At 47.9% G+C, this 26,933-nt stretch overlaps 2 protein-coding genes and 1 pseudogene across 3 annotated transcripts in view; 2 read left to right on the top strand and 1 right to left on the bottom strand.

The window, feature by feature from the left end:
• Nucleotides 1–1,652: 1,652 nt before the first annotated feature.
• On the top strand, nt 1,653–18,800 carry NEIL2 (nei like DNA glycosylase 2). 2 transcript variants are annotated; one of them, XM_040626453.1, is made up of 5 exons: nt 1,653–1,786; nt 3,674–3,813; nt 10,047–10,402; nt 16,042–16,238; nt 17,728–18,800. In XM_040626453.1, the coding sequence occupies exons 2-5, from the start codon at nt 3,676–3,678 to the stop codon at nt 18,039–18,041; spliced, it is 1,005 nt and encodes a 334-aa protein (XP_040482387.1). In that variant the 5' UTR covers nt 1,653–1,786; nt 3,674–3,675; the 3' UTR covers nt 18,042–18,800. The 2 variants fall into 2 exon arrangements, with proteins under 2 accessions (XP_040482387.1, XP_008703292.1); XM_008705070.2 differs by lacking the exon at nt 1,653–1,786 and adding an exon at nt 1,989–2,009.
• LOC103675971 lies at nt 13,668–15,632 on the bottom strand (annotated as a pseudogene).
• A 7,209-nt stretch (nt 18,801–26,009) lies between the features above and the next one.
• FDFT1 (farnesyl-diphosphate farnesyltransferase 1) overlaps nt 26,010–26,933 on the top strand; it is a 35,291-nt gene continuing 34,367 nt past the window's right edge. The window contains exon 1 of the mRNA XM_040626448.1: nt 26,010–26,196. Within this exon, the coding sequence (XP_040482382.1) occupies nt 26,098–26,196 (99 nt within the window). The 5' untranslated portion in view covers nt 26,010–26,097. The remainder of the gene's footprint in view (nt 26,197–26,933) is intronic.

Below are 26,933 nucleotides of genomic sequence, written 5' to 3'. Positions count from 1 at the left end.
ATGGGATCGAGCCCCACATCAGGCTCTTCCGCTATGAGCCTGCTTCTTCCTCTCCCACTCCCCCTGCTTGTGTTCCCTCTCTTGCTGGCTGTCTCTATCTCTGTCGAATAAATAAAATCTTAAAAAAAAAAAAAAAGAAACCTGAGTCAGAATCTTCATTTGAATAAGATTCCCAGGTGATTCAGGGGCATATTAAAGTTTGAGAAACCCTGCTTTATGATCTTTCCATGATAAAGCCATATATATCTCACTTAAAACATGAATAGATACAGGGATACTGTGACTTGCTTGTCTTCCCACAACTAACAATGAGGCAGTCTAACATAAAGAGCTTACAACAGTGCTTTGCACATAGTATGTGCTCAACAAATAGCTATTATTATAAATGGTAGAGTCACTCTGTGAACCATTTGGTTTCCTAATTTCATAGTTCTTTGGGCTCTGCAGAGCCTTCTTAGGCATCAGGCATTCATTCCAAGAGGTGAGGCAATGATTGTGATTCTGGTTTCCTTTGCAGCTCAGCCAAGGTCTAGAGAATGGGGATTTAGGTGCTCCAGAAGCTACTGTTTGTGTACACCTGATTCTACAGCAGGGGGCCTCCTAGTGGGGATGTTGTTCTCCAGAAGAAGCCAGATGTAGAAAGAGGGAGACCAGAAGGTTCTCGGGATCCCTCCTGGAAACTCAGCACCTGCAAACCTCATTCCCTCTGTCTCCAGGGTCCCACTGTGTTGTGAAACTTCAGTACCCCAAGACTTCCTAGCCTTCCTCTCCTCACTTTCTGCTCCTGTTCCCTTTAGGCCACCTGTACTGCTCCCTCTCAATCAGCAGGACACAACCTGAGAAAGAACTGGGCCTGTCTCCTGTGCTGACCAAGTCCTCCTCAGGACTCTCTCGGGTCCGTGGTGCCTGCTATCCTGGACAGTTTCTGGAACACCTGCTCTGGCACTTCCCCAAATTTCCCTGCTGTCTTCTGGAAACTGCTGGCTCCCCATCCTCTTTGGAGAACTAACAATGGAACATAGATATTTCTGAATAGTCTATCGTTTTATCTTTATTACTCTCTGAAAACAAAAATTTAAATATTACTTTTAAAGCAAAATTTGCTTATGGCAAAATCAATAATATTCAAATAATATAAAATGAAAGATCCCACTCTTTAAATTTTTCCTTAGAATTTCTTGACAACCTGTTTCCTTTGCAAAATGACGTGAGCTTGGAAGCCGTTCAAAATCAACTCAAAGACTTTGCCCAAACTACCCAAAGTTCTCCTATACGGGAACTTCACTTTTCTCTATAACCGCCTGTCTCCGAAAGACAATAAATGTTTCCAAGGCGGTTTGTCTCGTTTCTACGATGCGCCAGATCTGTGTACCTCCGCCCTTCTCCCACTTTCTCCCGCCCTTTACACCCCAGGCGCGGCCGCGGCCCCGCCTCCAGTCACCCCCCTCAGGGGAGGAGCCTCGCGCCCTCACCTGCCAGAGCAGGGCTCCTCCCCTGCCAGAGCGGGGCTCCGCCCCCGGACCCGCCCCAGGGGCGGAGTCCCGCTCTACCCCACGCCCCGGCGGAACCCCGAGCCCTCCCCCCCCCCCGAAGGAGGAGCCTCGCGCCACCCCTCCCATCCCCTCCTCGGGACCTATCCCCGCTGCCGGCTCCCGGGAGCGTTCTGCGTCCATCCCGGGGCAGAGCGTGTGCGGACGCCGGGCGGCCCTCTCCGCCTTGCGCGGGAGGCGGCGTGCGGGCATCGCCTCGGTGCTGGGGCGGACCGAGGGGCCCGGGTCCGGAGCCGGTGAGTGCAGCCGCCCGCCCTTCGCCGTGGCCCGCGCGGGCGGGGAGCGGGGAGCAGGCCGGGGAGGCGGCGCGGACTCCGCCCGGCGGTGCGCGGAGCCGCTGCCGTTGGCAGTGCCCGGCTTTCCCGCGGCCTGCGCGCCGTCGTCCCGGCGAGCCAACGCAGTGACCGACAGTTTGAAGGAGCATCCCTTATGGAGCCGCACCCCTGGCCCAGTTTTTTGGTTGGTTGGTTTGCCACTGTGCCGCCCTGCATTTACCCCTGGGAGCCTCCCCCAGTGCCCTTCAGCCTTGTCTCCGCGGCCCCCCATCTCCTCGCCTCACCCCGGGAAAGAATTGGGATAAGCAGCCATTTTAGAGTCTCCCTTGGGGAGTGAGTGGCTAACCTTAGAAAAGAGGACTCCCTATCGCCCCTCTCCCCTGCCGCGTTCAGTGTGGCACCCTAGGGAGCCATTAACCAGCCTCACTGCAGTTAGCCTCTTGAGGGAGGGGGTTTGAGGGTAGGCAAGACGGCCCCATCAAACCTGTGTCCTTTCCGCTTCTACTCTCTTAAGGCCAGAGCAGAGACCACTTGCTGCCCAGTTTTATTTCTGCATAAGTATACCTTAAAAACTATGCGCTTGTGTTGAGATTTCAAGGATTAGGTGCATTTCGGATGAAAGCTTTTCCAGAAGCTTCCTCTGTTAGAGATGACCTGGGCACTGAGAGCTGGTTGAGGTTAAGGTGGGTTGCAGTCAGGCAAGTCTTGCAACCCAGCACTTTTGTCAGTATGGCCTCTCCAGTGTCTTGAAGGTCTGATTAGGGGAAACAACACTACTTTTTAACGAATATAAAGCGCCATCAAATGTAAAATACACATTATTGAATGTGCTGATAATTCAACTATGAGAAAGCATGGATATAGTAAGAGGCATCATTTTAGAAATTTTTAATTGTTTTTTAGAATTGGTGAACTATAATAGCTACCACTCTGGCAGTACCTACTGAGTTCATAACTTACAGAGTCTTGTGCAGGGGGGGGACAAGGACAGGTGGTTAAGTAGTGTGCCCTGGGTAAGGGGGATGGGGAGGAACTCCTAGCTTTGAGAAGCCAGGTTACAGACCACTCAGACTCAAACATCTGAAGGCTTTATACATAAACTCTGAGTGAACTTGGGTTATTTGGGGCAGAGAGGGATAGGGGTTACAGATAACCATACATCAGGGTTAAAACAACCCCAGCTGTTTTTGGTTTCCAGGGATAATTATCTGCAGTTAAGCTGGAGGTGGCCTCTCCCTGCTCTGAACTAACATGACCCTGTGTCTGCACTTGTCATGGTTCTGAGCTCTGCATTGTCATCACATACACAGTGCCCCTTCTAGTGGGGTGGTCGTGGGAGGACCAGATTCACATCTGTCTCTGTGTCCCTTACAGTCTTCTCTTCCGTCACTGTTTCTCCCGTAAAAGTGGGGAGATAAATCAGCAGTAGTGGGTTCGAATGATTGGTATTGCTGAAGGAGGAGGACAGAGGAAGTGTGGAGATGAGTTGCGGGCCCACCGTGCAGGCAAAAAGTACCTAGGGCCAGCTCCCATTCAGGGTGCCACAAGACTCCCATGACCTGATGGCTTAGCACACTGTTGGTGCTTAGTAAGTGTTTGAGGTGAGAAGAAGGTGAGAGGGGCTGGAAAGGGAAACCATTACTGGGAAACTGACCCACACCTAGCCACAGCTGGTCCTTCTCTTTGATCTGACCCCTTTTCCGAGCCACACCCCCTTTTGGCCATGTATGCATTTCAAGTCAATGGCAAAAAAATAGCTGCTTGAAAGCTTGGAACTTGGCACCCACCAGAAATGCTAGAGAAGAACTAGTGAAGTCAGTGGCTTCTTTTCCCCATTTCTGCCTGCAGGGATGCCGGAAGGACCATCTGTGAGAAAGTTTCACCACTTGGTCTCCCCCTTTGTGGGGCAGGAGGTGGTCAAGACAGGGGGCAGCAGTAAGAAGCTGAACCCTGCCAGCTTCCAGTCCCTGTGGCTCCAAGACACCCAGGTGAGTTCTTCCGGGCTTGTCCCATACCTCATGTAAATGGGCCGGCTCCATTGGCCCGTCCTGTGACTCCCTTAGAATTTATCTCAAGACTTTGATGCCATCAATTCCTTGTGCCCAAGGCAACCACGCTAGGAACCCCACGCAGCTCCGCCTCTTTAGGTCTGATGTTTCTCAGCCAGGAGTGGGCATCTCAGTGGCCTTTAGAACTAGATAGAGTACCCTATGCACTCATGAGCTGGAGATTCCAAATTAGAGAGTCTGGAGTGATTCTGGTCACTCCAGCTGACTGATGTGCACCTGTGGCTGGGAAGTAGCAAGGACGTAAGGAAAGAGCATAGCTTTCTGATCTGGATTCTGGTGGCCTTATCCATACCCTGAGCATAAGGTAGAATTGGCTCAAGGGGCTCCCAGGGCTCCTGTGGTCTGACTTGTGTGTCCTTCTCTAGGCCCATTTCTTCCCCTGTCCCAAATCTCTCTTCCAGTCTTGTTGAACTGTATGGGGCTCCTCTCCCAATCCTCTTGCCCATGATTTTGACATGCTGCTCCCCTGCTTGGATCTTCCTTTTTTTCCCCCAACTCTGCCCCCGTTCCCGTCCCTTCATGTGATCATGGTAATTCCTGTCTTCAGGATTCAGACTTGCCATCACATCCTCTGAGAAGCCTGGCCTGCCTGTTCTAAGGGTGGGGAGAGACTTCTCTGTGCTTGTGGGGCACCCTGTACTTCCTCCTAGTGGATCCTCATTGCTGAATTTGTCCTGCTGGTTGAGTTGCAGGAGACAGAGCAATGGGGCAGGGCCTGTTCCCCCATCAGTATTGTATGCCTAGCACTTTGCTGAGTGCCGGCTCTTAGGAAGCATATGTTGGTAATTGGCTATAGAAAAAATAAATTAGCTCTGCTGCTTAGCTGTGTGCTCTGAAGCAAGTTACTTAATCTCTTAGCTGTAGTTTCTGCACTTGTAAAATGGGGATAAATCACTTAGCGGTTAAAATTGTATTAAACAGACTTTATATGTGGGACAGGGGCTCAATAAGTGGTGATTCTCTTTGTACCACCTTGTCTTCACACACACCTCGCGGGTTACAAAGCCATTCTTGGTTAGAACTGAAAGAGGTCTTGTAGACCTTCACTTACATTTTCTGCATTTGGAGATAGGGGTTCAGAGAGAACACTCAACCCAAGTTGACATAGCTAGCTAGAGCCCAGGCCACCTGACCTCCAGTTCTGTGCTCCCCTCTGTGAGAGCTTTTGGACTCTTTGCCCAGACTACCGCAAGGTTTGCAGAGGCAGGGTTAGATCCTTTCATCTCTGGAACCCCAGCATTTCACCTGTGCCTGTCACAGAGCTGGCTCGCAGAGAATATTTATGGAATGTCTGAGTGGGCAGAAGAATGTGTGGACAGGGAGCCTTGAGATAGAACTGTGAGCTGGTTTCCTAGTAAACCAAGACAGAAATCAGTGTTGTGGGAGCCCGAGAACCCTGAGGGTCACAGCCTTCAGGAACTGCCTGGCATTTGGGGGGTGAGTTCTCATCACTGTGCTCCCTTCTTTGCACCTCTACCTCCTAAGGATCTGAGAGTTGAATTTGGAAAGTAAGACCTGTATCAACAACAGGGGAAACTGTTAGGTAACAGTGAAGGGGAAGGAAGGCATCATATGATTAAGCCCCATTTGAGGGCCTCAGCAGGGAAGAGGTCCTTGTGGCCTGGAGTAAAAGACTTCATGGGGACACCTGGGTGGGTCGGTCTGTTTGGCCTCTGCCTTCAGCTCAGGTCATGATCCCAGGTTCCTGGGATTAAGCCCCATGTGGGCTTCCTGCTCAGCAGGGAGTCTGCTTCTCCCTCTGCTCCTCCCCTCTGCTTCTGCGCTCGATCGCTCTCTCTCTCTCTCACTCTCTCACTCTCAAATAAATAAATAAATAAAATATTTTTATTAAGAAAAAGACTTCATGAAAGAGGTGGGATTTGAGTTGGACCTTGAAGGATGGAGGATTTAGATGGACCAAAAGGAAAAGAAAGGGCATTTCAGGTTTGAGAAGCAGTTGTAGACAGGCAAATGGAGATAGAATGAGTGCAGTGGGCTAACGAAGCAGGGAAGAGATTGGCTCCACTCTGTGCTACCTGTTTTTCTGGCATGTTCCTTCTCTGTCTTTCCTTGTTGGTTCTCCAGTTTCTGTGTTGGAATTGTGTTTGATTATTCATAACGGATTCAGAACAGCTTATTCGTGTCTGGAGTTTGTGTGGTGTTTTTTTTTTCCCCTCCCTTGACATAATGGGAAGTCCAGAGGAGGCAGTCCAGGATGGTATGGGAGCAATACAAGATCATTGGGCACCAAGCTCCTTCTGCTTTGCCCTCCCTGGGGTGTGACCCTCATCCTCATGGTGATAACATGGCAGCTGAGATTCCAGCCATTACATTCTAGGCAGGAAGAAAGAGGAAGGAAAGGAGATAGGGCAGAAGGGACCTAGAAGTTGATTCACCTGTTTCAAAGAGCTTTTCTGGAAACCACATTTGACCACTCCTGCGTGTATTTCACTGGCTGCTCCATCTCTAAGGGAGTCTGGGAGACAGAGATTTTTAGCTGAAGACATTGAGGTCTCCCTAAATCAGAGGTTTTTGAGGTCCCTGTAAATTGGTAGATTTGTTAGTAGGGAAGAGGGTAGAGGGATATTGGGAGTTAGTCAGTAGTCTCCTTACACCCTGTCCATTATCTTCTCCTTCGTTTAACCCTCTCATTTTGCAAAGCATGTACTCCAGTAGCTGCCTGAGAAAGAGTACATGGGGCGTACGTATTGAGTACATGACTGTCACATGACTTACATGACTGTTAATGTTTCTATTCCATCCTAGTTCGGATGGTGTGGGAGCTCTCATCCAATCCCCCTACATACTTAAGACTTTTAACCAGTCCTCCAATTTTTAAAAAATATATGACAGCTTTACTGAGATATAATTCACATTACATACAATTCACCCACTTAAAGTGTGCAGTTCAGTGGCTTTTAGTGTCTTCACACAGAGTTGTACAACCATCACCACAATAGATTTTAAAACATTTTCATCCCCCCAGAAAGATACCTTGTGCCCACTAGCAGTCCCTCCCCATTTCACCCCTGCCTTCCACCCCCAGCCCTAAGCAACCACTCATCTATTTTCTGTTTCTATAGAATTGCCCTTTTTTGGACATTTCACATATATGGAATCCTACAACATGTGTTCTTTTGTGACTTCCTTTTTTTTTAAAGGTTATTTACTTATTTGACAAAGAGTGAGAGTCCACAAGCAGGGGGAGCAGGAGAGGGAGAAGCCGACTTGCAGACTCCCAGACTCCCCGCTGAGCAGGAAGCCAGACCTGACCCAGGGCTCCATGTGATGCATGTCCTGGAAGGCAGACAGACGCTTAACGACTGAGCCACCCAGGCGCCTCCTTTTGTGACTTCTTTTACTGAGCATATTTTCAAGGTTCATCCATGTTGTAACGTGTGTCAGAATTTCCTTCTCTTGGGGCGCCTGGGTGGCACAGCGGTTAAAGTGTCTGCCTTCGGCTCAGGGCGTGATCCCAGCATTCTGGGATCGAGCCCCACATCAGGCTCCTCCGCTGTGAGCCTGCTTCTTCCTCTTCCACTCCCCCTGCTTGTGTTCCCTCCCTCGCTGGCTGTCTCTATCTCTGTCGAATAAATAAATAAAATCTTAAAAAAAAAAAAAGAATTTCCTTCTTTTCAAATACTTAGTTTCCAGAGGGAACTAGTGGATGCTGGAATGGCCAGCAATCCCTATACCAACGGATGAAAGATTACTCCAAACTTTGCTGTGAAAGAGAGAAGGCACGGGGCTTAACACTCAAGAGACGAAGACCCTTTGCTCTTCTTTGGTCCCGCTTTTATTGGTGCTTGAGGATAATCACAAATCCTTATCACTGTTCCTCAAGCATGTGATGTGTGACGAGGGGGGTCTTACTGAAACTGGGAGGATATGTTTCCGGGAAAGATACGATGTGCTAATATGCATGTTCTGCCAAGTTCTGCTAAACATGGCCCAAGGGGCAAAGCCTACATCGCTTAGGCCACAGAGCGGCTTTTGGGGCTAGGAAAGTTTCAGGAAGGCACCTCCCTGTGGCATTCCAGCCGCAGAGTAGTCACACAGGCCTAGGCATTCCAAAGGCCTACTTCCTTCTCCCAAACCTCCTCTGCCCTCAGCGGCCTCTGTGTTATACTTTAGCGAGCCAGGTATTGTGGCTGATTTCATGCTCTACATTAACCCCAGCAAGTGGAGCCTTCCTCATCAGTATCCCCTCAGAGCCTAGCATACTGCCTGGCACATTGTAAAGGCTCAGTTAATGGTCAGTTAATTGAAGTAACAACAATGTCCCATGAATTTAAAAGAGGGACAGTAGAAATTGCCGTAGTTGTAGAGAACACAAAGATGTCCTGACCTAGGCATTTTTGACCTGCTAAATGTTTTGACCCTGAGGGGCATTTGACAAATATTTTCATCAGCATTATACCAATGCTGGTGAATTTGCATCAAGAAAGTCTTTTCTTTTCCTTTTTTTTTTTTTTTTTTAAAGATTTTATTTATTTATTTAACAGAGAGACAGCCAGCGAGAGAGGGAACACAGGCAGGGGGAGTGGGAGAGGAAGAAGCAGGCTCCCAGCAGAGGAGCCTGATGTGGGGCTTGATCCCAGAACGCCGGGATCACGCCCTGAGCCGAAGGCAGACGCTTAACGACTGAGCGACCCAGGCGCCCCAAGAAAGTATTTTCTGGAGCGAATTCTATTATGCCCTCTGAGTTCCTGCTCAGTTTTTTGTGTAGCTCAGTTAAGCCATTTCTGATACGTGGCAGCCACTGCTGTGCTCACATTTGCAGATGAGTTATTCTGGAATTATTTAGAAAGGGAATGCCCTCTTTTAGGGAGAGGATTTCAAACTTTTCATACTAATTGACAAGTTGGAGATCGTATCAGAACTGTGGTCTCTAAGTATGTACTTTTGGAGGCCAAAAAAGTAACACAGGCATTTCCATTATTGATGCCAGGTGTTTTGGTTTTGAAAGGCTGCCTGAATTTCAGATCATGCAGAACTGGCTCATCCTGGAATCTGGATATGCACATTGCATAGTAGGGCTAGCAATATGAAAATAGAATACAAAGCAGCTGGAACATTCTTTTACATATATTTCTTTTTCCCATCTTCTTTTCTTGAAATCATTTTCTTCGGGATGAGGTGAATTCTTTTCCTTTGTACATATTATATATGTTTTATGGTTTGATCCGTTGGTTAGTTTTTGTGTCAATATTCAGTTTCTATTGATTGTCGTTTTTTTGTTGTGAGTTCTCTCGTGGCCATTTCTTCTACCAAATCCTATTTCAGTGAGTGAGAGGTACCAAATTTTACGATGTGTAAAATACGTTGTTTATTTACAATATATAAAACGCAGTACTTTAGCTGCAGTCAGTTTGTGTATGGTGTGTGTATGTGTGTGTGCGTGCTGATTATTTCTAACAGAGAAGTATTATGAATTAAATACAAGATGACAATTTATATTTATTTCTCAGCCAATCTGTGAAAACATCGGGAGCATTTTCCCTCAGTTATTCTAGGGTGGGCCTGTTATCTGGCATGGATCTGTGTTACTGCTAATCCAATTCTTCTAGCTTTCAGTCACTTTGAAAACCATGTGCTAACTGCCCATACCACTGGAGCAAAGAGCAAAAGGCAGGTCCGAAATACTCAACTTGGGAAAGCTTCACGGAAGAGGCAAGAAGGAATAAGTTTGCATAGGATAAACATCTGCACATACCTCTTCTAGTCTTCCCTATTCTGGGTCTGTAAGGCTGTCTTACTTAGGCCATGCAGACTACTATAGCAGAACACCACAGCCTGGGTGGCTTGTAACCAACGGAAGTTCGTTTCTCATAGGTCCAGAGGCTGGAAATCCAAGATCACATAGCAGGGCAGTTTTGGTGTCTGGTGAGAGCCTGCTTCCTGGTTCATAGACCGCCACCTTCTGGCTGTCTTCACATGGTGCAAGGGGCGAAGGAGCCCTCTGGGGCCGCTTTTATAAGGACACTAATCCCATTTACGAGGACTTCACCCTCATGACCTAATTACCTCCTGGAGGCTCCACCTCCAAATACCACCGCATTGTGGGTTAAGTTTCAGCGTAACACATTGTGGGGGGGAGGGGCACAAACAAGTCCTTGGCAAAGCCTTAGATCATGTTCGGTTTTTTCTAGGTCCATGGAAAGAAATTATTCCTTAGATTTGATCCAGATGAAGAATTTGGGTCCCTTGGCAACATCTCACTGCCAGAGTCTCTAGAAAAAGGAGAGAGGAAGGAAGAGGCCTCGGACCAAAAGCAGGCCTCGGGACCCAGCAGCCAGAAGATCTCTCACCCGTCTTCTCAGTCCCTGGAGCTTGTTGCTCCCAGGGGAGACCATGGTTTGGAGCGTTTGCGGGGAGACACGCCTGCAGAAGGTGCTGAGAGGTGGCTGCAGGTCAGCTTTGGTTTGTTCGGCAGCATTTGGGTGAACGAGTTCTCCAGAGCGAAGAAAGCAAACAAGAGGGGCGACTGGAGGGACCCCATTCCAAGGTAATGGTGTGGTTGGGCAGACTGTGGGCTATGGCTCTGCAGGGTCTGTGGTGTTTCACACGGCCCCTGTGCAGGCTTGGGGCTGGGCTCTGTGGGCTCACTCAGGTGGGTATCCCCCCCGCTCTGCAGCAGCCCACTTCCTAGGGAAGAGTACCCATGATAGAAAGTAGACTGTGGTCTGCATCCAGAGAGGGGTGGAAACATACTGGGGCAGCTTAGAAGAAGGGAAGAACTTTCCCAACAAGCACATCCCTCCAGAGGGATGGCTCTGAAGGACATTTTATGGCTTGACTAGTGCACTCTGAATTTAGGGACAGAATTGTCTTAGTTTTCGTCTGCTCATGGTGAGGAGAATATCTTGGTGTGTAAAACTCTGTCCATGTTCAGGATTATTACTTCTGTAGATTCCCAGAGGAGTCATTGCTGGTCACTGAGAATGAACATCCTCTCGTCCTTGCATAAGTACTCGCTTAGCTGAATTCTTAACTAGTTCTGAGTTGTTTGAATACTTTTTATCAGTTTGCAGGGGCTTTTGTATATTGCGTGTTAATCTTTGTGATATCTGGTGCCACTGTTGTTTCAACTCTGCCTGTGTCCTTTGACAGTGTTTGTGCCTTTTAGCTTTCAGGGTTTATAAATTTTTAGGGGCACCTGGGTGGCTTAGTTAAATGTCCAGCGCTTGGTTTCAGCTCAGGTCCCAAGCTCATGGATTATGGAATGGATCCCTAAGTCGCATCGGGCTCCACATTCAGCAGGCAGTCAGTTTGAGATTCTCACCCTGTGCCCCTCCCCCCACTCATGTGCTCTCACTGTCTAAAATAAATAAATCTAAAAAGTTTTTAAATTTTTATCTATTTTTTAAAAATGTTTCTTGAAGTGTAGTTGACATTAGTGTTATCTCAGCTTCAGGTGTAGAACGTCAGGATTCAGCAATTCTAGACATTACTCAGTGCTCACGATGATAAATGTAATCATCATCTATCACCAGACAGTGTTATTAAAATATTATTGACTATATTCCCTATGCTGTAGTTTTCATCCCTGTGACTTATTTTATAACTGGAAGTCTGTACCTCTTAATCCTCTGTACCTATTTTGCCCATCCTCCCACCTCCTGGGATTTTAAATTTTTAGGTAGTCAGTGGTCAGTATTTTTCCCAATAGCTCTTGAGTTTTCCCCTCTTGCTGAAGAAGGCCCCTTCTGCCTAAAAGCCCCATTACTCTTCCATTGTCTAAAGTTTCATAATGATATATTTTTATGTTCAAAACTGTAGTGTTTCTTTACAGTATGATGTAGCGTTAGTAAGATGCTTTGGAGTGGAAGGATAACTCAGACTGGATTAAGTGGGGAGGAGATCATGAAGTTTCAGGCGAGGGTGGGCTTTGGTGTTGACTCAGTTCCCAGCTTTGGGCTTCATGTTCTGTGATTCTCCTGTCTGTGCCTTTTCCCACATGCTGGTTTCGTCCTTAGACCAGCAGCAGGAGACTCCTGCAGTCCCAGGCCTTATGTCCACACATAAAGAGAGAAGAGGGGAAGAGAGGGTCATTTCTAGAAGTTCCGATGCGCAAAAAGAGCTCAGAGCCTCCCAGCAAACCTCTCATGGCCTGAAGCTGGTGCCTGGGCTGGTTGCTAGATTAGCCACCAGCTGGGGCAGTTGAAATGCTCTTCACTAACAAGCCTCCTCCCTAACTAGCTTTTCGAATTTATTGTCACAGAGTTAACACATATACTTTGGGCATCTATTAAAATTTGCAAACACATCATTGATCTTTGCTTACATTTTATGTACATAAATGAAGATAGTATGTTCATAAGAAGTAAAACCTTCTGTAACTATTAAGAACAGGTTAGTGATTTGATAATTCAAACTATACTTTCTTCTTTTTTGTTTACTTAATATGCCAAAGGTAGGAAGAGGAGCATTAAAATCCTCTAGGGTGATTGTAGTTGTATGAAGTTTCTCCTTGTCTTTCTAGTGTGTTTCTATGTTTGCTGCCCTGTTGTTCAAAGCATCAAGGTCTCTGACTCTCATAGGTTCTTTGCAGCTTTATTAAATAATAACATACCCTCAGGGCACTGGGTGGCTCAGTGGATTAAGCATCAGACTCTTGATTTGGGCTCAGGTCATGATCTCAGGGTCATGAGTTTGAGCCCTCTGTTGGGCTCCATGCTGAGCATGGAGTCTGCTTAAGAGTCTCTCTTCCTCTCCCTCTGGCCCTCCCTTCCAACTCCCTCCCTCTCTCACACACACACACAAATAAAATAAATAATAACATACCCTCTATTTACCTTTGATCTTGAATTCTGCTTTTCTTGATGGTAATAATGCCACTCTGTGTTTGGCCCCCCACTTGGTCTTTTTATAGTCTGTGCTTTATAGGTGTGCTTTTTAACTGATTTTAGGTATATTTCTTAGAGTGAGTATCTGGCTTCTATATCTCTTTAAACTCAAACCAAAACTCTTTTGTTTTGAAATGTGGTAACTGTGGTGTTTGTATGTTCTTCCATTTGCCTTTTTATTTTTTATTTATTTATTTTTTTAAAGATTTATTTATTTATTTATTTGACAGAGATAGAGACAGCCAGCGAGAGAGGGAACACAAGCAGGGGGAGTGGGAGAGGAAGAAGCAGGCTCATAGCGGAGGAGCCTGATGTGGGGCTCGATCCCATAACACCGGGATCACGCCCTGAGCCGAAGGCAGACGCTTAACGACTGCGCCACCCAGGCGCCCCCATTTGCCTTTTTTTAATACCTCGTTTCTTTTCTTCTGTTGGGTTTCTCAAGTTTCTTCCCCCCCCCCCCTTTTTCCACTCCTGTTGGGTATAAATTGCAAGTATTGCTATTCATCTTCTTTCTGTTGGTAATAACGTTCCCTTTAAATTAGACTCGTAGTTTTTCTTAGTTAATAATGACCAAGTGTTTAATAACATTAATAACATGTCTCCCTTCTTATTAAAATTGGGTTTTGCTCCTTTCCTTCATCCTTCTGAGAGGAGGCCTTCGAAATATTTCTAGTTCAACACTTTTTTTACCCTATTTCCTGCGTTTGCTGAGATAGTTTAGAATTTTAGTTCCAGATTGTTAACTATATGATACTATTAATTATGTATAACTAAATTAATTAATACTAAAAACACATTAACATGGGTATCTTCTTTGTTTTTACTCAGTTTTGCAGCCTTTTATTTTTGTGTGTGTAATGGTTATTAACAAGCCTCTTTAATAAGGTTAGGATTCTAATGAAAAGCAGCGTTTTCGTGAAAGCCTTCAGGGCTCCGTTGTATGTCATATCAGGGAGTAGCTCTGAATTTGGCATGAGACTTAATGACCCTATTTACAGCCTGCAAGGAATCCTCCTCAGTAGCGATTTTTCACTGTGTTCTGATGGCAAGCATACCAGCTTCCCTGCAGATGCTTCTCATCTCAGCACCAGAGCGATTGGGACACAGGCACACTAACAATTCAAATCTGACATCTCTTTCAACACTCACTGAACGAGCACGAATCTGAAAAATGTGAGTCCAGCCCTCTAGATCAGGTAAGCTAAATGCAGTCTTTCTGTCCAGTCTCTCTGGCCTCGTCAGTCCTAGATCCGAACCATCAGGTCTGGTGGTGGCCATGAGCCCTTTAATGTTACTTCGAGGGTCAAAACCGTCCAGTTGATTGATCAGTTTCAGGATCATTCTCTGCACTTCGTTGTCTCCTTCAGCATCATCCTCAACATGAGCCCCTCCAATAGCATCGCTTTCAGCAAAGAAGATAAGGCAGGCTATTTTTGTTCTGGGCATTTCAGAGAGTTCATGAACCATTCAAGCCCCCTCACCGACATTATTCTGTAAAAGTTCAAATCCAATTGCTCTAAAAGCAAGCATCGGTCCTGTTAGCATCTGCCCAAGCCCGGAGTGTCTTGCCTGTACCTGTGGACCAAAGAGCAGCACACCCTTGGGAGGCTCAGTGTCAAGGTTAACAAACGTCTCTGGATAAAGTAACAGAGTTTCAACCACTCCCCACAGTTTCTGAATCTGTTCCTTAGAACCAGCCACATCGCTGTATATGACATAGGTTTTTCCTCCCCCTGCATCGTGGTAACTAGTGGATCAGTCTTAGGAGGCAGTGGAATGTGAATTTGATACTTATTTCTGTCCACTGTCATATTCTGCCGACTCTCATTCCTTCTTGTGTCGGTAGGTGCTACCTGATCACTAAGATCCACCGCACACTTGGCAAACTGCTTCACGTTGATAATGTACTTGGGTCCCCCGAATCAGCACACATTATCCTTGTACACCTTGCAACCTACAAAGGCTGATCACCCTACAGTGTTTGCTTTTCGGCGGCCAAATCCCAGAGTGCCGATGGGGGCAGGCCAGTATCAGACTCTTTCATACCAGTGAGCTTATTAAGCTGCTTCATCTGCTTAGAGTCAGTGCTCTGACCAGACGTTCTCAGCAAGGCGATATCCCCCCCATCCAGAGCTCAGGTGGGCGTCTCGTCCTCCTCATCCTCTTTGTTTTCCACTGGTGAGCACTGAGCTAATCCAGTGTTTAAGGAGCTCCAAGTGCCTCAGCTCCTCAGTGACCACACAGAACCTCTCTCTCTCTTCCAGTGGTCAACATGGGTATCTTCTGATTCAAGAATTCCTTCTTAACACGTCACAGTTCTGTTGTGCTATCGTCCAGTCCTCTAGGTCTCTCACAGTAAATATTATGCAATCCAGGGCTGCCCCTTACGACCTGCCCTCTCCCTCACCCCTTGGCTTGAAATCCCTGCTGATCTCATTTCTGTTGGGCATTTATTTTTCCTTGAGTAATTACGTGAGATACCACGGTAGATGTATCTCTGAGGCCTTCTCCTCTAAAGTTGTCCTTTTAGGGGTACCTGGGTGGCTCAGTTGTTGGTTCAGCGTTTGACTTGATTTCGACTCAGGTGGTGATCTCGGGTTGTGGGATCAAGCCCTGAGCTCCGTGCTCAACACAGAAGCTGCTTGTCCCTGTCCCTCTGCTCCTCCCCCGAATCACATGCTCTCACTCGCTCGCTCTCTCTCACTCTCTCAACAAGGTTGTCCTTTTACTTCCACATCAGAATACCATCTAGGTCAGATACATGGATATTCCCTTTCAGATATGGAGTCGAGTTGCAGTCTGATTATCTGCCCTTACACAGTAACCCATTATTTCTTTATCAAAGTTCAGACAGTTTCTCCTGTCCTTGGAATTCAGGAAGTCCATGGGCGTATGGGTGCGTATGTATTTCTTGGTAAATCTTGCCTGGATGGGGAGCGGTGGCTCTTTAGCATCCATTTCTCTGTCCTTCCTAACAAACTCTGCCTTTGTGCGGGTAGCCACACCTCCTGAGCTTTGAGGCTTCTGTACGTCACGTGGTCTTCAGTGAACGTGTATGGCTGTGATCAGGAAGATGGAGCGATATATATGTTTTCTTTTAATTACTGCATTTAGCCATGAGATTTTTATGATTCTGGCAGAGCCATCCCTTTTCTCTTTTGGGTTCTTAGCTTCCCTGGTGAATCTTGGCTGTGGAGTGGGAGCACTATGGACATGTGACTTGAGTCTCCGAGTGGGAGCTGTATGTGTGTGTGCCCTGAACAGCATGCACTTAGGATCTTTTCTTTCTTCCTAGGTTGGTCCTGTACTTTGGTGGTGGTGGCTTCCTGGCATTTTATAATTGTCAGATGTCTTGGAGCTCTTCCCCCATGGTCAGACCCACCTCTGACATCTTGTCAGAGAAGTTCGATCGAGGACAAGCCTTGGAAGCTCTGGGCCAGGAGCAGCCTGTCTGCTATACACTGTTGGACCAAAGATACTTCTCAGGCTTAGGTATGACTGATGGGAAAGGGATAAGACCCACCTCCTGCGTGCTTGTGGCAGTCACTTAATCTCTTTAGCTTCACTTCCTTCATTTTTAATGTAAGGGAGTTAGGGGCGCCTGGGTGGCCCAGTGGGTTAAGCATCTGCCTTAGGCTCGGGTCATGATCTCAGGGTCTTGGGATCGAGCCCCATATTGGGGCTCAGTGGGGAGTCTGCTTCTCCCTCTCCCTCTGCCCCTCTCCACCCACTCATGCTCTCCCCCACCTCCGTCTCAAATAAAAAAGTAAGATCTTTAAAAAAATAAACTGAGGGAGTTAGATTAGGCAATTTCTAACTTCTGTCCTGGCTTCAGAATTCACATCCTAATTATATTATCAGCTGGAATCTGCCTGTGGCCACATCATAGCATAACTTCCTAAAGGGCAGGAGTCGTGTCTTCTTTCTCTTGGAATCCTGCACTGCCTGGTGCAGTGCCTGGCACACAGGGGGTACTCGATTACTCAGCCAGTATCTGCCGGGAACCGGAAGCTGTGCAATTTGCTTAGGGAGAGCAGGGTGTTTGCTAATGGGGCCTCTCTTGGTCAGAGGAGCTGCCTGCTGGCAAAGCACGGATGCCTCAGGCCTCTGTCAGGATCTTAAAAGACATGAGTGAAGAAGCAGGTTCCCTCGCTCTGTTCAAGTGTCCTGAGCAATGAAACCATGAGCATTTTCAGGTGGGGAAAAGAGCTGAGCGATCTGAAAACTAGAACAGCTAACTAGCAGAACTGTAAGAACTGACTGCTCTTACTACCTCCACAGAGGACTGAGTGTCCCTGTGACTGGCTGCTGAGGCAATTGAGTGAGCTGATGACAAAACCACCTCATCTCCAAGGCGTGGTGGTGCCTGCTGCAGGCACAGCTCCCCTCAGCGGGGAGGAGGCCCCGGGGGCTCACCAGACAGTGGCCTTGCATTTTCACATTAAGACTGTGGGAGCCCCTGCACCCTGAGGGAGACAGACCTCCAGAAAGCGCCTTTGGGATATTTACAGCAAGAGCTAATGCTCTATTGACTAGTCATTGTTACTAACGACAATAATAACAGCCGACATAAGCGATCCCCATCTTACAGGTGAGGACTGTGAATCTTATGGAAGCTAAGGAAGCTCCCAGGGTCACATAGCTAGGATCTGGTTGAGCGGGGTTCAGACGCAGGCAGTCAGCTTCCCTAGCCTGCCTTGATAACCTCTTTGCTGTAACGTGGGCCGCACATGAATTTTATTTCACCACAACAACCTTAAAGGTGAGTATTAGCCAACCCACTTGGCAGACAGGGAAGTGGACTCAGAGCAGGTGACTTGCCCAGGAGCCCCCAGGCCGTGGCAGAGTTGGTTCCAGGTCATCTGGAAGAACTCTCCTGCCGCCGTCATGCCAGCTTCCATCTGCTCTGCTGATTTTGTGGATGGGGCTCTCACCAGTGTGTTCTTTTTCCTTCCCTTGTCCTCTCCCTGCCTCCTCCCAGGGAACATCATTAAGAATGAAGCCTTGTACAGAGCTGGGATCCATCCCCTTTCTCTCGGTTCGCTCCTCAGTCCTCAGCACCTTGAGGCCCTCGTGGATCACGCGGTGGAGTTCAGCGCAGACTGGCTTCAGGGCAAATTCCAGGGCAAACAGCAGCACACGCAGATCTACCAGAAAGAGCAGTGCCCTGGGGGGCACCGGGTCATGAAAGAGGCATTTGGGCCTCCAGGAGGCTTCCAGAGGCTCACCTGGTGGTGCCCGCAGTGCCAGCCCAGGCTGCCACCCGACGGGCAAGCGCAGGTCCAGATCTCCTAGGGGTGCTCCTGCCCCGTCTGCACAGAACCTGGCCCTTCAGGGGCCATGACTCCTGAATGTCCAGAAAGGGGGGTGTTGTCAGTGTTTGGGCCTGGCTACAGGAATTAGAGGGCTGGTTGGGGCAGGGGGATGGATGTCAGGACTGTTGCGAGCCATCACTGGAGTTCGGTGGAAGGCGGTTTCTATAGGGTTAGATTTTTTTCTTATTTTGGTTAATTCTTCCCATCTGATTCTGCCATTGTGAAAGATGAGGAGAAGTCACAAGGACGATAAAAGGAAACACCTCCCAGTGCGGCGACGAAAATGAAAGCACCTGAAAACAGCCGTGCCTCAACATTGCTTTGCAGGTGTTTGGTTTTGTGTTTGAAACCTTGGTTGTTAGGCCCTCCATTTGAAAAAAACGGGAAAACGGAATTCCCTTCCTTTGTTCCCCTAGAGGGATCCAGCAGTGAGGGTGGATTAGCACATGAGAGGAGGCTGAGGCTGACTCAGCCTCCCGCCTGGGTCCTTCCCGTGGGATGGAGACCCCAAGAGAAGGGTGGGAGGAGGAGAGGGACCAGGGAAATTGGCCACCTTCCTGCTGTGCCCAGTGAGCTTTAGAAAAAAGTATTTATGTTCTCCGTAAGGTGATACGTTTGTGACTGTTGCTATGTTGAATGGTGCAGGAATCAAGGGTGGTAGAGACACACTGTCAGGTTGTTAGCGACAGCTAGAAGAAAGTAGGACGGTGACAGGAAAATAAAGCTCTTTGTTATTTTCTGTTGTCGTCTTTATTTGGTGGTCCAGTCTCTTTACACTGGGAATAACTGAGCTCCTAAGTGAAGGCGGCTAAGTAGGGCTCACTGAGTTGGCCTGATGGGTCCACTTCAAAGGAACAGGGTAGGGAGGGGGTGAGCACACAGCTGCTCTTCTGTCCATAGTACGCTGCCCTACATGAAATCTGGCAGAGCACAGATGGATTTCGTTCTGTTGCACCAGCCTCTGGCCTGCAGAAGGTAGTGATTTGCATGAGTGAACGTACTGTGCCCAGCACCTCCCCAAGAGTTGTTAACAGTGGGGAAAGCCACTATGTCAGATGTGTAACCTGTAGGATAGTTCATTGTCTGAATACTCCCATGGAAAGCCTTTAGCCTCGTTCTTGCCATATCTGCAGAAATCCCCGTGGTGATGAGTACTCACTGTACGTGTTTTATAGATGAGGAAACTGAACTCCAGACCAGAGGCTGAGGAGCTTGCCTAAGATCACACGGCTAACAGGGCTCAAGGGCACGCACTACTTTGTGGTCCTCTCGGTATCGGGCCTCTGTAACTGCCCAGCACCGCCCCAGCAGGTGGCTGACACCATTAGGAGGATGTCACTGAAAGTAGCCAAGCTTCCTTTGATCCCTCTGCTCTGAAAATAGACCCCTAGGAAGAATCGTCACCAGTGGTGTCTCACAGATGAAGGGTTCTATCATCAAATGTCCCCCTCTTGGACCTTCGTGGAGCTCATAAAAGCCTCCAAGAAATTCTGCGGTAGAGCAAAGTAAAACACTTTGTTTCCAAACTTCATTTTACCGTGAAACCCATTTTACCTTTACCCTTCTTTGGGACAGAGTGTAGAAAAGGGTGTAATCCACTAAGATCTATCCTTTGACTCTGCTTTCAAATGTGCCTCTCCGTGGTCTGTTTTTCCTTTAGATCCTTTCCTGCAACCAGTTTTAGCAACCCGGTTCAGTCATGACAGTTCTGACATCGAATCTGAATCCTTCCTGCTTTGTGTTTCCTTTGCATCACATATTTTAAATAATCTTACACAACTATACCTCAGTTATCTCTTTTACTTGACAGAAGTGCCAGTTCTTTTGGCCTTAGATTATGCATGCCTAAGTAAACACCTCGGTCTGGGAGACTTAAACCACAGAAATTGCTGCTCTCGCGGTCCCGGAGGCTGGAATTGTCCCATCAAGGTGCCGGCAGGTTGGTCTGTCCCGGGCTCTCCCTCCTGGCATGACAGCTGTGTCCTTGCTGTGCCCTCTCAGGCCCTTTTCTCTAAGTGCAGGCACTCCTGGGGCCTCTGCGTCTCCTTAGAAGGACACCAGGCCTATAGAGGGATTAGGGCCCCACAGTTATGACCTCATTTCACCTTATTTACCTCTTCAAAGGTCCTATCCAGATATCCCACATGGTTAAGGCTTCAGTGTCAGAATTTGCTGGGGGGTGTGGTGGGGGTAATGGACACAATTCAGTCCATAACAGGATGCAAGGGTGTTTTGGAGAGAATCTCTAAGTTCTCAGAGGCCATGTCTCTGCACTTTTTTTTTTTTAACTTGAATTAGTTTGTAAAACCCTACTTCAAGACCAGATGCTGTGAAAATACTATTTGAGTTAATTGCTATTTGTATCTACAAGAATATATTTATGCACTTTTACGTGTGTGTGTGTATGTGTATACACACACACACGTGTGAAAATATATGTGGGGGGGGCACCTGGATGGCTCATTTAAGTGTCTGCCTTCAGCTCTGGTCTACCTTCAGTTCAGGTCATGATCTTGGGGTCCTGGAATTGAGCCCCACGTTGGGCTGCCTGCTCAGCGGGGAGTCTGCTCCCTCTCCCTCTGCCCCCCCCCACTTGTTCTGTCTCTCATAAATCTTAAAAATGTGTGTGTGTGTACATATACACACACATATATATGTTCCCTTAATAAGAATTGACCTTTCTAACCCATATGGGATAACAGAAGTGTGAAATGTTAGGTATAAGCTGGGGCAAAGATGGTGTCCAGCCCATTTCCTCTAAGTCAACATCCGATCAGTACAGCAGCTTCAGAGTGCAAGGGGGGATGGGATGGGGAGGCTCTAGAGATACGAGGGGAGGGCTGTGCACCACGGCCTGCATGGGGGTCTGCACCCATTGTGATTGGTAGAAAAAGAAAAAGGAAAACGCTGTTGCTGTTGTTGATAAAAGTGCTGGAACCTTGAAACAGCAGTGGGAATGGAAAGGAGGAGAGGTACAAGGGCATCATGGGGTTGGGCTCCTGGGTGACTAGCTGTGCAGACTTGGGCCGGGATGGGGGGTAGGTGTGGAAGCTGAAGATGGCTCAGGTCTGGCACCTGCACCGGAGGAGCCCAGCCCAGCTGCTGATAGGGAAAGCCAGCCAGGAGATGAGCAGGTTCTGTGAGGGAAGGTGATCACCTGTGTGGCACTGCAGCTGGGGGGACAGCATAGCTAGGACATAGCCCTGGCTCTCCACGGATGCAGGCTGGGCTGGAAGGCACAGATTTGGGAGCTTTCCTCATGGTGTGACAGAGAAGGGTAACAAGGGCCATCACATGGCATGAGAAAAGATGGCAATCACAGTGGAACCATAGAGAAAGTCTTGTGTTGAAGGGGCAAGAGCACAGAAAGAAGCCAATGAAAGATCAAATGTAACAGGAGGAAAAACAAGCTTCAGGTGGAAGCAGATAGTCCATAATACTGGCTTACGCTGAGTTGAAGGAGGAGAATAAGAAGAGGACTTTGGATTTGTCAGTTGATCAAATTTGAGGTCATGATCACCTCCCAAGAGAGCAATTTGTGCAGAGTGGCTGCCAGTCTAAAGGGGCTGAGACCTGCATGGGAGCCGAGGAAGTAGAAGTGATGAGGGTGGTCTGCTGTTCAGGAAGGTTAGTCCTGAAGGAAAGGGGAAAAGAGGTCAGGGAGGAGAGTCACTTGTTAAGGGGTGGCTATAATGTGAGGATTTGTAAATGAGTTGAGAGGAAACACTAGCAGGGCGAGAGAGCACACCAGCGCCAGCACTTAAAGATGACCAGGCCAGGATAGGGAGAGAAAAACAGATCCAGAGAAAATTCACCGAAGGCGAGGTCTTTTGAAGTACAAAGGAGGAAGGGGAAGGTTTGTAACAGCTGTTCTGGGAATTTAGAGCCACTTAGGTTTCCAGGGAAGGGTTGTAGAGCCATACTGGAGATCCAGGCTAGATTGCTTCACCTCCCGACTTTCTCCAGCAGTACCCAGTAGCCGAGGCTCAAAACCAATGAAATGGATGCTGTATTAGCCCACAGTTGAAAGTGGTGAGGGTAAGAACGGTAGAAGGCCAGGAGGGTGAATGAGAATCCTTTCTATTTAAACATTTTATTATTATTTTTAAATTACAGATAGCAAAAGATTAAAGTGATAAAAAGTTTACAGAACAGAACATGGAAGAATAACTCTCACACCTGATCTGACCTCTCAGGAGCAGACTTCATATTCCTCTGACTTCAGGGACTTACTAAAAGTCTGTTGAGTGGGGAAAACAGCGCCCAGCAGTGGAGTTGTAGGGGTTGTTGTCAGCACCATCAGAATTCTAGTGGAAGTACGTAGGCTGGGTTCAGTGTGGAAGAAATGTAGAAGCAGAAACGTGGCTGGCTGACCGAAACCACAGTTGCCATGCTCCCTCATTGTGGCAGGAGGCTCTCAGGAAGTTTCAGTTAGTCCTGAAAGGAGGGAGGGAAAGGATGGCATAAGTGGAGTGAATGGGAACTAGGAAAGAGGTGATGGGGGCGGTGGTGTGGAACAGTGGGAATTACTCAGATTGTCCCTGTGCCTTTTGGATGGAAGGAGGGGCTTCTTGCTTGACAGAATTGCAGGTGAGGGATGAGATACATAGAGGGAGAGTCCAGGTAATCTGGAGAGGTGAGATTTGTATTCAACAGATTCTAGGGGAAAGATTTATTTATCTCCTGAACTCGAGTTTTGTGATAATTGTGAAAAACTTGATATTTAATGTCAGGTTTCAGTGGCCCTAGCCATTCAATACGTATTTCTGACAGGCGGCCTAAATGCTGGTTCTGGGAACACAAGGAGAAAAAACACAAGCAAACCCCTACACTAATAGGAGGAGGCTGGCTTATTACAAAGAATGTTAAAAGTATTTCAGTAGGTTGTAGAAAAAATGCTGTGTGAGGGCGGGGAGGATATAAGTGTGTTCTAGAAGTTCCAGTATAGGGGCACCTGGGTGGCTCAGTCGTTAAGCGTCTGCCTTCGGTTAAGGTCATGATTTCTAGGGTCCTGGGATGGAGCCCTGCATTGGGCTCCCTGCTCAGCAGGGAGTCTGCTTCTCCCTCTGTGCTCTTGCTCTCTGCTCTCCTCTCTCTTTCAAGCAAATAAATACAAAAAAAAAAAAAAAAAAAAAGTTCCAGTACAGTCCCAGTTGCAAACATTGTTATTCCACAAAAAGTAGTGGAGACTTGTTATGTGGCAAGCACTGTGCCAGATGTTATGTTTAGACAGCGTCTCTGACCTTGAGGACTTCACAGTGAAGAGACGGAAATGAGATCATTGGAATACACCAGGTTCAAGACGAGAGCATCCACTGAACATGATGGAAGTACTGGGTCTATGGAAATGAGAACAAACGAGGCTCTCTATTCAGAGCTTGCTAGAGCAAGGGCATGAGCCATTGTCACCTGTCACCTGCATTGGCCGAAACTCAGAGGCAGGCAGGGGAGTGGACAAGCTTTATAATGAACAAAGGTGAAGGAATCAGGTGTGCTCGGGTTGGAGGAGGTTGGCATGAAGAAGCTGGAAGCAGTCTAACCAGGAGCTGGGTTATCTTAACGTGATTTGCTTGCAGAGTATATTTGGCTCTCTTGGTTGGCCCTGAGTTGAAAGTAGGGGCAAAATATAGAGAAGTTACCTTGTCCTGACTACTCTGGGCCTATTGTACAGAGGTTGTGGGTTGGAGTTCTGTTACGGTGTATGGTCTGGCCATTGTCTATTTGTATATGCAGTCTCTGGGCGCCTAGGTCAGACTCAGGAAGCTGGATTAGAATCCAACTATGTCTCTAATAAACAGCAACACCATTCCATCAGCCATGTCTGTCTTTTCCTCTGGTCTGATGCCACTGGAAGCTCTTTGGGGTCAAACCTCATCTTGCTCATCTTTGTTTTTTACCCCAGTGTCTGCCACATTGTTGGTGTTCAGTGGATGTTTGTTGAATCTAAAGAACAGATAAAGGAGAGGCCAGGAAACTTTAGAAAAGGATTTCTGAAGGAAAGGGATTCCACTTGAGCTGTGATGACTCTGAGGCATCAGGGTGAAGAGCTAGGCGAAGAGCAAGGAAGGGCATTCTGGAGGTGAATTACTCTGGCAGAGACTGGAGTATGAAATACTGTGGCCTGTTTGGGAACCGCAAGTGCTGCCAGGGCTGGATCAGGGCTAGAAAGTAAGGTAGTGATGGAATAGAAGGCAGTGAAAATCCAAAAACAGGAATATAGGTGCCAATTGATGAGGGAGTCTTTATTCTACGCCAGAATCCTTATTTTTATCTTGAAAGGCATTTCCTTTAAGGAATTTAAAATTTAAGAATTGTAGGCACGAGAGCAATATAATAAAGTGTGTGTTTTAGATAAATTACTCAAGCTATCACATGGGAATGCATGGAAAGAGATGGGAAGTTGACTTGAAAAATAGTTTGGGAGACAAGATGGGGCTTAAACCAAGATGCATCAAAGAGGAGAGATTAAGACTAAAGAGGTTTATTTCTTAGGCTCCATAGACTTGATGAACGATTTCAAAGGGAGCAGGTGTAGGAAGAGAAAGGAGTTAGGGATGACATCAGGATTTGATAATTAGTCAACTGGGACGCTGTTAGTGCCATTAACTGAAGAAGCCGTTTCAGTGGGAGAGAGATTTCAGTTATGGACATCATAACTTTGGGGGACATCAAAGAGGAGGAAGAAGAGGTACAGGGCAGTTCAGTAAATATTCATTGTGCCCCTAGTATGTGCCAGGCACTGTTCTAGATGCTTGGGGGTATGTTAGTGAACAAAATAAAGGTCTGTCAATCATTGAGCTTACGTTCTAGGAAGAAGAAACAAGACACTGAACATCAAAAGCAAATTTTGTATTATATTAGCACGTGATAAATACTATGGGAAAAACTAGAACAGGATGAGGATTAGCGGCGGTGGTGGTGGGTGGGGAACAAGCGCAGTCTAAAACCGTGATCAGTGGGTGTCTGGGCGGCTCAGTCGGTCAAGGGTCTGACCTTTGATTTTGATTTCGCTCAGATTAAGACCTCAGGGTGGGGAAATCCCGCGAGGGGCTGGGGAGGGGAATTCCCGCTCAGCCAGGCGCTCTCTCCCTCTCTGCCTGTTCGCTCACGCGCTCTCTTAAAAAACAAAAACACTATGGAGATATAAATTTCCACATCACTCTTTACATAGGGGTAGAAACGCTTCAGATCCATTTTGGGGACAAAGTGGGGTCCAAAACATTAAAAAGAGGTCCTAGAGTTGAAATTCTAGGAATAAAATCACCCAGAGAGAAATGAAAAGCTTTGAGGGTTGTGAAGCCGGAAAAGGAGGGGTGTTACTGCTGGACCAGGTGCCCGGTGTTTTATGGGGCTGTTAAGTGCCGCAAATGATTTTTGCTCTCTTGTGTCAACGATAAACGCCAACTCGATGGTGGGCCCACCCGCCTTTTAAATGGTCCGCAGCCTCGCGCAGATACAGCACAGGAGGTGTGCGTCACTGAAGAGCTAATCTGGCCGGCAGGACAAACACGATTACACACGTGGTGGGATTATTGACAAAATCGTAGCGAACTCTCGCCTGCTGGGCTCTCACCAAAAGCCCACGCACGCCTGAAGCCAGGATCCACTGCACTCCCAGCTCGGGTCTGGGTTCGCGTTCCAACCTCCACCTGGGGAAGTGGAGGAAAAGGCCCACCCCCATAGAAGCACCAATCCCGCTCGCCCGCCCCTTTCTCTTCTCCAATTAGCTTAGAGGGTATGGTCGTCACGCCAGCCTCATCCTACCGCCGGTTGGCCGGCGTCTTCCTGGGGCGAGCGGTCCTAGCCAATCAGAGCCCGTCAGTCCACCCCGCGAGCCCACGAGAAGTGGAGCGAGAGCCGGAGACCCGTTGGGGGGGCGGGGAAGTGGGCGTGGCGCCCCGCTCTGGGCCCGCCTCTGCTCCGCCCCAGTCGTCGCGCCTTCTGGTTTTAATCCTTCGTTGAGTGCCGGCCGGTGTCTTCCAGAGGTGTGCGGGTATTGAGCGCCCAGCCCCGGCAACCTGCCGCCTGCCGCTAGCATGGAGTTCGTGAAGTGCTTGGGGCGCCCGGAGGAGTTCTACAACCTCCTGCGCTTCCAGATGGGGGGCCGGCAGAAGGTGATACCCAAGATGGACCAGGTGGGTCGAGCATCCTTGCATCCCGGCTGGGGCGGGGCGGCTGCGCGCGCTGCCGCGGCCTAGGGCCTGACCGGCAGGCCCCACAATCGAGAGCGAGGGGCGCGGCGAGCGAGTGCCAAACGCCTCTGGGGTAGCAGACCCCCACCCCTTCTGGCGGCCCCACCCGCCCAGCCTGGTTCCGCTTTCCTTACCCCAAATCCCGCGCAGCTGGCCGACGTCCCTAAGGCGGGCCTCCTCTTCCCGCCCCCACCCTCCCTCAGGTGATGGTCTTGATGCTTAAAATGTTTCTGTTCTTTCAAGACATTGGTTGTCAGGTAGTTTTTCTTTATATTTCCTTCTGCCCTGGAGCATTGATATTTATCGGTGTCTTAATAGGTGGTTGCAAAATTGAGATTATATGGGTAGATTAAGTGGGAGAGAACGTGTGAGAGAATTTCATGAAGGGAATGAACTATGCAGATATGGCCACAGTACCTTTTTGGGAATGAAACCTTGCTCATCTTTCCAGTTTTCGGTTACACTTTCAAAAGCTTCCCTCACTATCCTGCAGCCTTATCAATCCCTATTTCTCAGTCCTTCCTCGGTTTTTTATAACATATTTACTCTTCCAAGTTCTTATTAGTTATCTGTATGTCTGTTGATTAGCAACATTGTTGGTCTCTTGAAGGCCAAACTTGGTTTTATTTACTTCTATTTCATCTGCCTCATTCTTGTATCCTTTGCTAAATGAATGCTTG

Source organism: Ursus maritimus, unplaced genomic scaffold (genome assembly GCF_017311325.1).
Source record: "Ursus maritimus isolate PB19 unplaced genomic scaffold, ASM1731132v1 scaffold_11, whole genome shotgun sequence".
In the NCBI taxonomy this organism is placed as follows: Eukaryota; Metazoa; Chordata; class Mammalia; order Carnivora; family Ursidae; genus Ursus; species Ursus maritimus.
This window is presented reverse-complemented; position numbering and strand designations above follow the sequence as displayed.